Source organism: Crotalus tigris, unplaced genomic scaffold, assembly GCF_016545835.1.
Source record: "Crotalus tigris isolate CLP2741 ecotype Arizona unplaced genomic scaffold, ASM1654583v1 scf7180000017575.500234, whole genome shotgun sequence".
NCBI classification, from domain to species: Eukaryota; Metazoa; Chordata; class Lepidosauria; order Squamata; family Viperidae; genus Crotalus; species Crotalus tigris.
Window position 1 is genome coordinate 213,289 of NW_024096486.1, and position 15,160 is coordinate 228,448.

Below are 15,160 nucleotides of genomic sequence, written 5' to 3' on the forward strand. Positions count from 1 at the left end.
TTTTTTCTCCAAACCATTACTTGTGATTTGTCTCATACTTGTTGATAAAATCAAAACATCGGTCTGTTTGCTTAGTGAATTTGCTTAATGTTATAATATCAAACGAGCTCCTCTTTCCTTTCTTTTGACCAGAATATTCCAAGGTCTCTCCCAGCTCTGTTATTCTATATTCTTTCCTTCACCTCATACAGTTTTGTTTCCCACCCTGCTTCTTTTCTCTTATCATGGCCGTTTCCCTTTTTTCATAGTTCATCTCCACTCTGATTTGTCTTTTCTATGTCAGCTGCAGCTCCTGTATAACTCTCATCGTGTTTGGGATAACAATCATGTAGATCCATGATCTACATCCAGAATAACATAGTCATGACTTGCTGCCTGTGAAACATCAGCAACAGCATAGCAAGGATACATGTAGTCCTTGACGTACCATCAGTCATTTAGTGACCATTCAAAGTTACAATGAACTCTCCCACCCCCATGTACTTACAACCTGGTTGTGAAGTTCGGCTAGTTGCCCCCCTTGCGGTCACATGATCACATTTTGGGTGCTCGGCAACCAGCCTGCTTTTACAGCCGTTTGCAGCATCCTGTGACATCTGACCATGATTTTTGCTGAAAGCTGGTGCTTATTTCCAGTTTTTGTCAAAAATGCCTCAAAGTAAACCGTGATTGATTGTGGTGTTTGCTTAATGACTGTGAATTCACTTAATAACCATGGCGATTTGCTTAAGGACTGCTGCAAAAAAAATTAGTAGTAAAATTGGTTACATGATGACTTGCTTTACAACCATCATGACTTATGACCACAATGGGCAAATCATAGGCCAAGGACTAACCGTACTACAGGAATCCTTGTTGTGATGGATTTAAGTGGAGGATTTTTTTCCTCGTTGCAGGAAAAAAATTTTATGATTTCTCCTCCCAGCAAATCATAAAATTGCTCCCTTAAATATTTAAGGTCAGAGAATTCCCTGTATTTTCCAAGAATTATGCTGCTTAAATTGAATTCATATAAAGATGTTGGGTTTTGATAACATTTTAAATGACATTGTAATTGAACTTATTAAAAGCAGCTGAGATAATGGTTTTGTTTTAAAAAATATTTAAAATTTTTGTAAAACTTCTTTTTCTTTGAATTGTGGACTGTTATTCCTCTTTGTTAAATACTATTCCATTCTTTTGAAAATCATATTGTAGGTAAAATAGAAACAGAAATAATGACTCCCTAAAATACAAATTCCAGGAATACATGCTTTTAGTAAAGGTACAATAAAATGCAAAGCTTACATATTCCTTTGAAGTCTCCTTCTTATTCAAATATTCAGAAATTTCCTCTTCACTCTCTCTCTCTGAACTTGAGAGTTCTTTGTAATATTTTTTGGCTTGTGCTGCTTTTCTGAGTTTTTTTGATCTAGTCGGTAGTATTCTTTCCCCTTCATCGTTATCATTCTGATTTTTAGAAATAGGTTCTTAAAAAAATTACTTTGCACACTGTGTTAATATTAAAGTTAGACCTTTTCCTAATTGTTCAGCATGTCTTATAGCTATTTACAAAGTAAAATTCAGTACAGAGATTGGCTTCAGAGACTCTATGTCAGAATTCCCTGTCTGGATCTCTCTAGTGACATAATACTGTTATTATTACATCTCAACCAGACAAGCTGGCAGGAGGAAAATAGGAACACCTATAGAGGATGGTAGTTCAGAAAAGGCCATGTTAAGTACACTGGATGATCACATCTTGTTGGGAAATTTCAATGTCTTAATTCATCCCAAGAGGGGACAAACTGGTCAAAAATGGATTGTCAGTTAGGTATAACATAAGAAACACAATCATCAGTACAAGCTTAATACAATGGGCTTCAAATATTAATATACCACATTAAAAAAACAAAGAACAATTCATCAAGGCAAGAATAGCAGAGTAGAAAGAATGGTAAGTTATTTTTCTTACGCTGAGGATACAAGAATATTTTTCTTGAACAGAAACTCTTCTTATTGAATAGCAGATTGAACAGACTATCTTAAAAATAATCTGATCATTTAACTCTTTCTGGGTGCAAAACAGACAGTTTCAATGCTTGTAAAAAAAGAACAAATGAAAGAGTTACCTTATTACTTCTGTTTTTTGGGGGTGGAGATGTTTCCCTTATCTCTGGTGATACAGAGAATTTATCTAAAAATTCATCATTAATGACAAAACAAGCCCAAGATTAATTATATCCTACTACAATGATCAAAACAATTAGCATTCAATTTTCACTGCCTCTGATCATCTTAATAAAGAAATTACCAAGGCATTTTAAACAAGAGTTTAGAATTACACAATCAATCCACAATTACACAAAGATGTTTAAACTGAACAATGGGGACAGTGAGTTAATTAATACAGAACATTCCTGTCCCCGGCAATCTAGAAATTATAGGGTTATCAGTGCATGTAACATAGAGATGTGTGTGGACAAGAATATCAACCTTGCTGTCAAGCAAAATCAAGCTTTTAATAGTGAGTGCCACACCAAGTGCACTAATCAAACGGGTGGTAAGAAAATAGGGGAACTCAGGCACCACACAAATTATGTAGAAAGTAAACACAGAGTCAGTCATAAAGGACTCAAATGTCTATACACCAATGCACAGGCTGAACTAGAAATTCAGGTAAATGAGGGCAGATATGATATTGTTGCCATTACGGAAACTTGTGAGATGAAAGCCACAAATGGAATACACAGCTAGAGGGATTTAAATTATTTAAAAGAAACACACCAAATAAAAGAGGAGGTGGAGTTGCTCTCTATACAAGAAATAACTACATTTCTACAGAAACAGAGCATAATAATGATGAAAACTGTCTCGAATGAATTTTGGTCAATATAAAACAGGGAAAAAATGACATTGCCATAGGTGTATACTATAGGCCACCCAACCAAACAGAGGAAATAGATGAATTTTTGTTAGTCAGCTAGCAAAGGTACGTAGGAAGCACATCACAATAGTAATGGGGGACTTAATTACCCCCACATCAACTGGGAGACAAATTCTGCACTACGTGGAACATCAAACAGATTCCTGACAACAGATTCCTGACAACAGATTCCTAGCTAGCTAGATGATAGATAGATAGATAGATAGATAGATAGATAGATAGATAGATAGATAGATAGATAATGGATGGATGGAAGGATGGATAAATAGATAGATAAACACTATTAAAATTGATGTCAGATTGAAGTCTATTTTCATTTTCATTTACAAGACTCTCTGGAAATTATTAGACAATCTCTAATATGGGATCAAGATATGGGATGGGGTGGGAATAGTGAACAAGAAGATGCCCCTAGAAAAGTCAAGCAATTCTGTACAGCAGCCTAAGCTGCTTGTCTCCTGTGCTGCTCTTAAACTAACTTCAGAAATTCCAGTCCAGATTACAGTGATTTGGCAACAGTGCCAAGTAGAACTCAGTGTGAACTACTTGCTTCCCTGCTTCTTGTCCTTCACATATGAACCTAACTTTTTCCTGTTGCTTAGATAAAAAAAACTGCAGAAATGTTGATTATCAATGCTGAAACAGTGAATAGTAAAAGTGTGGCCATGCCACACTTCCTGTATTTTCCTAGGGTAGGGAGTTTGAAAGATTTTTCTTATTTAAAATAAATTAAAGCTTAAAAGTTTGCTTGATTTTGTGGGAATGTGTGTTCTCCCTGTGGCAAAAAGGAGGGCAGGCATTTTGGTGACTGTTGGTTGGAGGGGAAGCTGGAAGATGCAAAAAGTTGCTCAAGGCCAACATGCAATCTTGGAGCCTCAAATTTCTAACTGTGCTTTCAGGACAAGCACTGGAGATAGAGAACATGTTTTATGTATACGTAGCATATTTACATATTTTCTCAATGACATCAAATTAGTTATTAGTTGGTAAATAAAATAACAAGAGGCAAAAATGAAGGGACATGTAAAAATACACTTAAGATAAAATATTTTAAAATATTTTAGTGTTTTCTTATTGGAATGTAGTGTGCTAGAATGTAATTTAAGATATGCAAAGTGTGCTATACTCAGAAGCAAAGGTGTAGCCTCAGTATAGGAGGAGGGATGTTTTGGGTCATATACAGTACATACATATCTTTAGTTCTGTGCATCTGCAATAGTAGTGGAAGAACAAATAACAAAGTAGTATAAAAAAGTTTGCAAAAGGATTAGGAAGTATAGGAGATTTTTTTAAATTTGAAAATTTGAAAAATAAGTTATATTTTAAAAGTACTTTTATGCTTCTAGGGAAAATGAAACGTGTATTCTGATTAGTAATGGCAGGAAGAAATAAAATATCCAACTCCAGAAATTAATCAGAGCTGCTTTGTTCACAATAAACTAAAAATCTGAGAGACAGAAAAACTTGCATTTTTCTCTGTATGTATACTACAAATAAATAATTTAAGGCCAATTCTCATTGTGAATACCACTAAACTCAGCAGAACTTACTTCTGAATATGTATTTAGCAGGCAAATATAAAGCTACTCTATTTCCTTTCTGCTATGTCAAACAATTTCTAGGTCCATTTTTTTTATTAAAAATCCAACCAGAAATGGATAATTGTAGGGAGATAACAATGTTTGACCTGTACCAAAAGCTAGTATTGTCAATTGTATATGAGTGTATTGTGTAAGAATGAATACTAGTTGGATTGTATTCTGCCTAGCAAACCTCCTGCTGGGAAACTTGAGGGAGCATCCCTACCCAGATTCTGGAATTCATTTAAATACCAATATTTGAATTGACCTGAAGAGAACTGCATTTTAATTACAGAAAAATAATCTGATTTATAGACTTTGTAATAAATATGCATCTTGCCTGGTTCCAGTGTTTTGGACTTCCTTGGTTTTCTGGCTCTGGTGTAGTTTATAAGCTGAGGTTTTGGCTTTCTATTTGATTCCCTTAACCAGCTAATATCTGTCTTCGTATCATCACCTCTATATTCAGTGTCTGTGTCACTGAAAAGATGCTTGTAATTTCTATTTGTCTTGCCCTATAGAACAAAAAGAAATCATTTCCTTTGAAAAATATGTATTTTTTGGTTTAAAAGAACTTTTATTCTTTTATAGAACTGCAAAATACATGTTCTGACTAGATGTGGCAAGGAAACACCAGACCATTGTATCTACTAATATATTTTAGAAGCAATTACTGTATAGTTGAATGGTCTATTAAAATATTCTAACCTATCCCATAACATGCATATAAATGAAAATCTAGATCTTAATCTGCCAAATTCGAGTTGATGTATTTTCTCAAATGTCAAAGATACAAGTTCTTCAAAGACTTAAATAACTTCATTAGCATATTCTACTTGGAAACCAATGTAATCCTGTAAAAGCCAGTGTTAAGATCTTATTAAAGCACAATTCTACTAATTTAATTAACTGATTTGTCTAGCTGCTATCAAAGAAATTTAATACAGCACATCCCTGATATGTAGTATTTTAAATTAAAGCAAGTAAGATTCAACTAAATAAAAAAAATTAAAAAATTAAAACTTCACATTGTAAAATTGTGATATTTCTCTCCCCACACTACTTTCTTGCATACCTGTCCATCTAGCAACAGCAACATATGATATAGCATTAAAAACACAATCCAACCAAGCAATAATAATAAATATACATAATAGTAGCCAAGGAGAACTATTACTATAAACATCCTTGTATTTACAAAATACAACTTTTACTAAAATTATGTCTCTTTTAAAAAAATACCTTCCCTTCCTGCTTCTTTTGGGTTTTACTTTTTGTTTCATTTTTCTGAGTCCTAAAACAAATAAAAAATATCTTATTGTAGTAATTAGAATGGAAATACATACTTCATTTGGGTTAATTTTTTGTTTATTTGCGTATGTGGAAAACAACCTCTTTCCATAGGTAAAGCACCTACACATATCTTCTAGAGATTTTTTTTCCTTTATCATACCAATATAAAATATGTATTTAAAATCTTGCAATCATCTAATTTTATTATAATAATTCTTATTTACAAGTTTTTCTCCTGATAGAAGACATACTTACATTTTCTTTGGGAGTTCACGAGTAGCTTCTAAACTAAGATGTAATTCCTGGACCTAAATAAACAGCACAAGCATTACAGTTCCATTTGTCGCTGATTTTTCTACCTATTTGTAAATATTTCCGTCAAGTACACAATCATTCTTCCTATTTTTTTCCAATGAAAATGGTATACATTTTTATAATTGTACATTTGTAATTTTTATGAAGACTATTTTACAAAAGATAATTGGTACTTATTTAAAATGACCTCAATATCACATATGGCTTTAAAATCTTTATTTTCTTTACAAATACCATTTGTCTTTATTATTGTATCAGCAGGACAATGCATAAGGTTTTAATACTGATTTTCAAAATAAATGTATCTTAATGTGCCAGTAATTTCTAATGGTGAGATACAAGAAACAATATCCTAAACGTGGAATGGAAAGATCAGCAAAGGCATTACAAGCAGTCCTGGACTTATGACTACAATTGGGATCAGAATTCCTATTGTAAAGCAAGGCAGTTGTTAAAGTGAGTCATGCTCATTTTTATATTTTTTGCCATGGTTGTTTAGGGAATCACAGCAGTTGTTAAGTGAATTATGTAGTTGTTAAGCGAATCCAGCTTCCCCCATTGAGTTTGTCTGTTGGAAGCTGGCTGAGAAGATTGCAAATGGTGATTATGTGACTTCAGGAGGCTGCAACTGTTGTAAATATATGCAAGTTGACAAGTGCCTAAATTTTGATCATATGACCGTAGAGATGGTGTGAGAGTCATAAGTGCAAGGAGACCAGTTGTAAGTCAATTTTTTCAGTGCGGTTGTAACTTTGAACTGTCACTAAATGAATAAATGATAGTAAATTAAGGACCAATGATAAATTAAGGACTATCCATATAGAAGATCTAGCCCAATGTCCTGCTCAGGGCTCCGGCATTCTGAACAAATGGCTTTTGAAAAACAATGTTTTTTTTAACCTTGATATGTGGGTTTCAACTCTGCTGTGCTAGCTGGGGAATTCTGGGTGTTGAGGTCCACACATCTTAAAGTTATCAAGGTTGAGAAACACTTATCCAGCCTCTCCAGTAAAGATGAGTCCACTGATGTTGATTTGCAAATCTGTAAGCTTGTGTTCTTAGCTTGCATACAACAGCTTAACTGGACTTGGCTAAGCTTGTGATAACATTGACCAAAATGCACCAAAACTAACCAGAAATATTCTTACCATTACTAAGGAAGACTGCGTATGACATGGAGATGACTAATTCCAGTAACTTTGCCTATTCTTTTCTTCTTTTTTATTAAGAAATACCAGTAGTACAGTTGGGTAGCTACAGCAGAATACAATTTTAACATAAGCCAACAGAAGGTTGAAACTGCTATAGAATCAAATTATATTTTGGAATGAATTAATAAGAAGCATAAATTCCAAATAATGAGAAATCATGTTGTTGAAGAATTGTTGAAGAATATAGTTATTGACATATTATATACTATAATTTTCTTACTCCAAGCTTTATTGTAGGTTCATCAAATCCACTTAGATTAAAGTCATAGACATCATCCCTATCAAAAGAGATAAAACTTTGTTTAGTGTTTTATCTTTTCATCTCTCAAATGGCTAGATTTGTATTAGATCACTGTTTACTTACACATGTTCATTAGTATTATTATGTACTGTAGTTCTGAAATTTCCAGTTTTTCTATTCTGTCTTTTTTTCTAGGCATAAAAGAATAATTATACAAGCAGATTTATGACACACCACTACTACCCATTTTTCAAATTTAATGAAATGAATAAATAAGAGTATTCATTAAACAGATATATCCTGCCCTTATGTTCCAAGTAGTGTTAGTTTTAAAAAAGTAATCAACAAAAGTCAGACAATTAGCAATTAAAATTAAGAAAAAATATCCTGTCTCATTCAAAGCCTGCTTCAATATTTTTTTAAAATCATTATTTGTTAAATTTGTACCCTGCCCAACTCCCGATAACTCTGGGCATTTCACATTTTAAAAAATAAGAATAAAACAATACAATTCAAAATAGTTTGAGTGTTCTGGCCAGAGGAAACAATGGGAACTCAAGATCAGCAACTATTTCCTTAACTTTCTCCTGAAGGCTACAAAGTAGGTGGAATGCAAAATCTACACTGAAAATCACCTGTCACTGATCTTGCAGAAAATTTGACAAAGAGGATAATTTTTAAATATTTTTGAAAATATTACAATACATTCCTACAATGGTCACCCACTGAAAAATCTATTTAAATTAGAACTTGTTCTTAGAAACCCCCTCTACCTCAAAAGGAAGAACAGAAAAAAATGTGGTTTTTTTCATAGTTTCTTTAAATAAAACCTCTGGATCGCTCAGCCAACCAATAAAGGGCAAAGGGAGCAGTTAAATCCTTTCACATTCACAATTGGTACATCTCCTCTTTGAGGTTTTCCTAATGCTTAGTTTTAAAACAAAAACATTCTTCTGGCAGCTTTTCTGTAAGAGCTAACACCTTACTTATTTAGCAACATCAAGTAACAGATTATGGTAACTGCAAAGCAATTATTACTTTTTTTTGCTGATGTTTTTTCTTTACACATAAAGGTGGCTCCTGGCTTTAAAAAAAAAAAACAGTCAATGAACTCTAAGTCTTCCACAGCAAAGTTTAGTTTCGGCAGTCATTTAGCTGTGAGGAGTCCTTGTGTATTGAGTCATTGGTACTCAGTGGTTCTCAACCTGTGGGTCGGGACCCCATTTGGGGTCGAACGACCATTTCACGGGGTCGCCAAACAACGCAGTCTGCCATTTTTTTCCCCTTTTCCTTAGCTGTGCTACTCCCTTTTATTCTATTGGCTTTTGAAAGCCAATAGAATAGACTCTCTTGAATAGAGTCTAATTCTATTGGCTTTCAAAAGCCAATAGGAATTGTCCAGGCTGTCTCCACCCTACTGAGCCCGCCAAAAGTCCCATTCTGCAAACGGTGCTGCACCAGTTGAGTAGTCCTCGACTTACGACCGCTTGTGGTCGCGGCATTAAAAAGGTTGAGAACCACTGGTTTAACTGCTTTCCTCCCAGCTACGCATTATCTCATTCAGTCAAAGCTGGTGATGGTAAGCCTATGGCAGGCATGTTACAGATAATAATAACAACAACAACAACAACAACAACAACACTTGAACACCATTGGCATTGACAAATTCGCTATTAGTCAATTCCAAAAGGTGGCCTTACTAGGAACTGCTTCCATCCTGCGACGATACCTGTAATACCATCAAACATCCACATCTGCCTATCCCAGGTCCTGGGTAAGGACCCGATAGGTAGACAAAATGCCAAATCCAGTCTGAACATCTGGCTGACTGTGCGATGATCCATAATAATAATAATAATAATAATAATAATAATAATAATAATAATAATAATAATAATAATAACAACAACAACAACACCCCAGACTTAACAATTGTCGATAAGAAAGACAAAAAAGTCTGGATAGTGGACGTGGCAGTGCCTGGAGATAGCAGAATAGAAGAGAAAGAACTGGAGAAGATAACAAAATACAAAGACCTACAAATAGAAATAGAAAGACTGTGGCAAAAGCAAGCAAGGGTAGTACCAATAGTGATAGGCTCCTTGGGTGCAATCCCAAAACAAATGGAGCACCACTTGAACACCATTGGCATTGACAAATTCGCTATTAGTCAATTGCAAAAGGCAGCCTTATTAGGAACTGCTTCCATCCTGCGACGATATCTGTAATACCATCAAACATCCACATCTGCCTATCTCAGGTCCTGGGTAAGGACTCGATAGGTAGACAAAATGCCAAATCCAGTCTGAACATCTGGCTGACTGTACGATGATTGATAATAATAATAATAGTAATAATAAAAAGTTGGAAGGGACCTTGGAGGTCATCGAGTCCAACCCCCAGCTCAGGCAGGAAACCCTACACATTTCGGATAAACGGCTGTCCAGTCTCTTCTTAAAAACTTCCAGTGTTGGAGCCGTGATGATGATACTGTATGTCAGTTTTGGTAATACACCAGACCCTCTAGAAGCCACGTGAGGGGGCCCTGCTAGGAGGACCTTCTGAGTGGCCTCTGGAGCCTCCCCAAATCATGTGAGATCAGGGTATGCTTCCTGCTCTTTTCAGATGTTGCAAGGCCACACAAGAGCATTCTCCAAAGTTTGCAGATTTTGTGTGACCTGGAGCTGCCACGGATAGACATTTTGAAAAAATATTTACAATTATGCAAGTATTTTATTTATGTAATAATAAATTTAAATAATTTAATGTAATATAATTCATTATTCTTTATTATGAATTGTTTCTTGTTTGTACGTGTGTGTGTGTGTGTGTGTGTGTGTGAGAGAGAGAGAGAGACATGCCAGCAAAGTCAAATTAGGCAATTTCTGAATTACAGAGTAACCCAGTAATAAAACATTACAGACCAGAGCCTATACCAGTGTTTCCCAACCTTGGGAACTTTAAAATGTGTGGACTTCAACTCCCAGAATTTTTCAGCCAGCATTCACCAACCAGAATTCTGGAAGCTGAATCCATACATCTTAAAGATGCCAAGGTTGAGAAACACTGGCCTAGTCATGGTGATCAGTTCAGTTACAAAACCTGAAAAAAATGCTACTATATATTTCACACTTGAAATATATATATATATATATATATATATATATATATATATATATATATATATATATATATATATATATTTGCTGCAGAGTTCAAACGTATTTAATCTACTCTGTTTATAAAATTAAATATCTAAAACCATTTTCTGGCAAATTTGTAAAGAAAAAAAAAACATACCTTACTATCGCTATCAATTTTATTTAAAGATGTCCTGTAAGAAAAATGGATGGAACACAGATCAATCCCAAGCTGGAAATCTTTATTTGGAAATAAGATTGTATTTAAATACTGCTCTTAAATAATATAATTAAATGATTGAAACATAATGTGAAATGCATTCCTCGAAATCATGTGACCACGGGGGATGCTGCAATGGTTGGAAGTGCAAGGACCAATCATAAGTCACCATTTTCACTGCCATCATTTCGAATGGTCATTGAGAACTACCTGAACCATATTGTCATAAGCAATTTTCCAAAATATGTTTTATACTGTGTGTTATTGGTAGTAAAGATGTTGAGATCATTTACTTTTATAGAATTAGCTACATATTGCATTTTATTACTTTCAGTATATTTTATCAGTATTTTCAGGCAGCAGAGAGTGAAACAGCTCCACAACCTTTAAATTTCAAAATATTATAATTAACATTTCTTTAAAAAATTGTGACATTATTCATAAACAGAATTATAACCTTATAACTATACTATTGTTATGTAAAAGAGTCATCTAATTGGTAAGATGGGTGATATATAAATTTAATAAACAAAATAAATATATACAATGTAACTAATTTCACAAATGCAATATGAAAGGATGGGGAAAAAGATAGTTAATCACCAAAAATTTGTTTCAATTCATGATTATATTAGAAAATGTTTAAACAGATAAAATATACACATAAGAAAATATGGAAAACTACATTAAGAAAAGTAAAAAAGATAATGAAAAAATACTGCAAACTATTTATTTTTAACATATAATATCTATGTACATTTCAGTTACATAAAAATACAATATATGTACAATACCTGCTATCCGAAAATGACTGGCATGGGTTTCCTGTATTTTTTACACCATTCTTCTCTTTATATCTTTTGCTAATTTTACTTATTAACATTTCTGCTGCTTCAATCACATCTTTTGATTTTGCTTTCTGAAGAAAAGAAAGAAAAAAAATTAAATACTGTAGCATCCTTAGTGCTATCTGTTCTTCATTGTTTGCTAATTAGGATTACCTAATGTATCAAATAATATGAGAAATAGTTAATAAACTAAAAGCAATCACTATTTTGATTTACTATACAACTAGAAAAGCAATGCTGGAGTTATTTTACCTTTTCATAATTTATTGGATCAGTTTTCTTATTAGCAGTTTCAGGAGGTGATACATTCAATCGAGTATCATGATCATTCATTTCAGAGATTGATTTGGAATGCCTTGAATTTATTAGAGAACTATTATTCTTTTTGGTAGCAGGAAGTGATATTTCAGATGTATTGGAAACACTTTTTCTGCTTTTACTTTTTGGTCTTTTCTCATCCAAATGCTTAAAATTGGTTTGTGAGTCTGGCATTTTATTGGTTTTGCTGTGTTGAGCCTCTATGAGTTCACCACTGAAACGCTGTTTATGTCTTAGCTCAGAAGAAGTCATTTCAAATATTGAAGCAAAAGCTTTTTGCTTAGCAGCTCTGTCACTTAGATTAGCAGCTAACAGAAAACAGAAACAAAAGTTTAAAATTAAATAAAGATAAACTACCATACTTATTCAAATGGAAGTCAACTCAGAATTTAATGTTTTTAGAAGCACAAAAATTACACACTTGTCAACTTAGGACTCCCAACTCCAGGTAAAACCACTTCTAGGGATTTCCCCCAATCCCAATATTTCCCATTTTTACGCCTCTGTGTGTGTGTATTTAGATATTGGTTCTGAAGCCTCATTCTAAAAACGGAAATTCTAGGACAAATTAATAAATATTAGTTGAATTAATAACTATTGTTTAAAATTAATTGCCTATAAATAAGGCAATATTAGAAATGAATTGATCCTCTATCTGCACACCACTGTGTCTCTCATTCACAAGGCATACGTCCTCTTTTCAGAGGGAGAAGGAGGAGATCCTGAGCTGTACCCTAAGTCAGTGGTGGCAAACTTATAGCACGGGTGCCAGAGGTGGCATTCAAAGCCCTCTCTATGGCACGCGCGCCATCGCCCCAGTCCTAGGCCTTCAGCTGGGTTTTATAAAACCTTTTCGCTTTAGGCCTCTGCTGCTGTGTGCAAAAAAAAAAAAAAAGGCTCAATTAATCAGTCAATGTCAACTTCTTGTGGGAAAAGAAAAGATCTTGCAAAGTTGGAATTGATTGATTGAACTTTTTAGTCCCACCCAGTCTGCCGTTACCACCGCAGCCACACCCACCCAATGGGCCACACCCACCCGGCACCCGACGATGCATAAATGGGTTTTGGGTTGCAGTTTGGGCACTCGGTCTCTAAAAGGTTCGCCATCACTGCCCTAAGTTATGTGTGCATGCAAACCAGTAACTTTTTCTCAATCCAACCTACCTCACAGGGATATTAAGGAGGCAAAATAGGTCTTGTCCACATTTAGATATTAGGGTTAAGGTTAGGGAAAACAAGAAGGACAGGAAAGCTAAAGTGGAGAACCGAACGACATGGAGAAATGGAGAGGAGACAAGGAAAAGAGACAAATGGGCCATAATGGGAAAGAGGGAGAAAGGAAATTTTTTCGCAATTGGCAGAAAGAATTAATTATCCTATTGAGCAGATGGAATAAATTCTTCTCTTATTAAATCATGCTGGTCTTATAACGTGATTGCTGAAAGCTTGGATATTGAGATTAAACATCCCTAGTCTGACTCTGGAGGAGAGGGGATGATGTCCTTTGCTTAAATGTTGACTTTTTAATATTAGGCCTAGAGTGTTTGTCCTCTATATGATGAGGTTGCGTTTCAGCAGTGGTGCAGGAGAAAGAGAGAGGGAGAAACATGGACAATCATGGACACAATGGATAATCATATTAGAGTCCTCACTGACAATGAGACAAAAATGGCTACCCCTTTCAACAGCTGCCTGCCTTTTTCAAATATTTGCTTCTTTTCTGCTATTAGAAAATAACACAAACACACACACATATAAACATACACACACAAACAAACACACAGTTTAAGGTAACTATTTTCTTTCTAAATATTTTCTTTGGATAAATACAAAAAAAACCTAATATAACCTTGACATTACTTTTTATATAACTAAGGACTTAACCTTGATATACTATATTTTCTGATGCAGTAATCTTTTGACATTGAGTTATTATTGTTTCAGGTATCCAGCACTTTGTTTTTTTCTGCGTTTTAATTTCAGCAATATAATTGTCTGAAAGGCAAGGCAATCTGAAAAAAAGCACACATATTTTAGCAACTTCTTAATGATTTCACTTATGTGATTATTTCAAACATAAAATGCATTCTGTTTAAGCAAAGTAGCCAAATTGTACAACCACTTGCAGCATTTGGATATTTATATGTATCCAAATGTAGATCCCCATACAAAGGGGGTGAGTAAGAGTTATTTACAGTTTTCCAAACTATACTGCAATGCCAATTCACATTTCTTGATATTTATTTTTTTTAAAAAAACAAAACAAAATTATAACCATCCTGAATACCAAGCTACTGTTCATCTTACTTCATTCAAATTACTGACAAATCAGTTCAACACTGATTTATATAATGTTGCTTTTTCACATTTTGTAAATATTCTAAAACTCAACCTTCCTTACAACCATCCTAATAGTATGCTATCAAGAGTAATGATTTTTTTTTAAAAAAATCAACAGACAAATGAATAGAGATACACATGTACAGACACCTGGATTCTGTGCATGTTTTTGGACAAAAGAAAGCTAGAATATTTTTGTTTCTTTTGTTTTGGAGGAAGTGAAAAAAGCTGCTTGTATTCTCAGCACCCTTTAAGTTAGACAGGTAGTGAACATGACACTCTGCAGGTCTGAAGTGGAGACCGTCGGCATTGATTGGCTTGCATTCTTGGTGTTCAACTATTATCCCGCTTGAGCTGAGCATTGATTGGCTGAAAGTGCTATCTGCAAAAACATGGCATTCAGGGATGCAAATTTAAAGATAACCGTGGCAAACATTGATTCTTTGCATCAAGACATGATGGAAAAACAATCGTAACAATAATAATTGGTTATTTGTGAAGGAGACCCAGAAGTACTAAAATCCAGCACTAAAAGCTTTCCAAATGGTAGCAGAGTTGATACTAATCTGACTCAGGTGGAACATTTTGGCAAAGGGGTGGCAACAGAAAAGCCAGGCCCTCGTGGTCCCTGCTTATTGGAGGGACAGAAACTGCTATATTGGATAGGCAGAAACTGCTGTATTAAGTTGGCCTTGAAAGTCTCCAGGTTCAAAATCTGGTGTTCAGAG

At 34.4% G+C, this 15,160-nt stretch overlaps 1 protein-coding gene across 3 annotated transcripts in view; it reads right to left on the reverse strand.

Annotated features, from left to right (window-relative positions):
* SYCP2 (synaptonemal complex protein 2) overlaps positions 1-15,160 on the reverse strand; it is a 50,013-nt gene that overhangs the window by 14,822 nt on the left and 20,031 nt on the right. For all 3 annotated transcript variants that reach the window (XM_039357041.1, XM_039357046.1, XM_039357034.1), the window contains exons 22-32: positions 13,977-14,104; positions 12,027-12,400; positions 11,721-11,845; positions 10,867-10,900; positions 7,690-7,757; positions 7,546-7,603; positions 6,055-6,107; positions 5,749-5,800; positions 4,847-5,021; positions 2,112-2,176; positions 1,288-1,449 (exon numbers count right to left, since the gene is read on the reverse strand). In XM_039357041.1, coding sequence (XP_039212975.1) covers positions 1,288-1,449; positions 2,112-2,176; positions 4,847-5,021; positions 5,749-5,800; positions 6,055-6,107; positions 7,546-7,603; positions 7,690-7,757; positions 10,867-10,900; positions 11,721-11,845; positions 12,027-12,400; positions 13,977-14,104 — 1,294 coding nt within the window. The remainder of the gene's footprint in view (positions 1-1,287; positions 1,450-2,111; positions 2,177-4,846; positions 5,022-5,748; positions 5,801-6,054; positions 6,108-7,545; positions 7,604-7,689; positions 7,758-10,866; positions 10,901-11,720; positions 11,846-12,026; positions 12,401-13,976; positions 14,105-15,160) is intronic.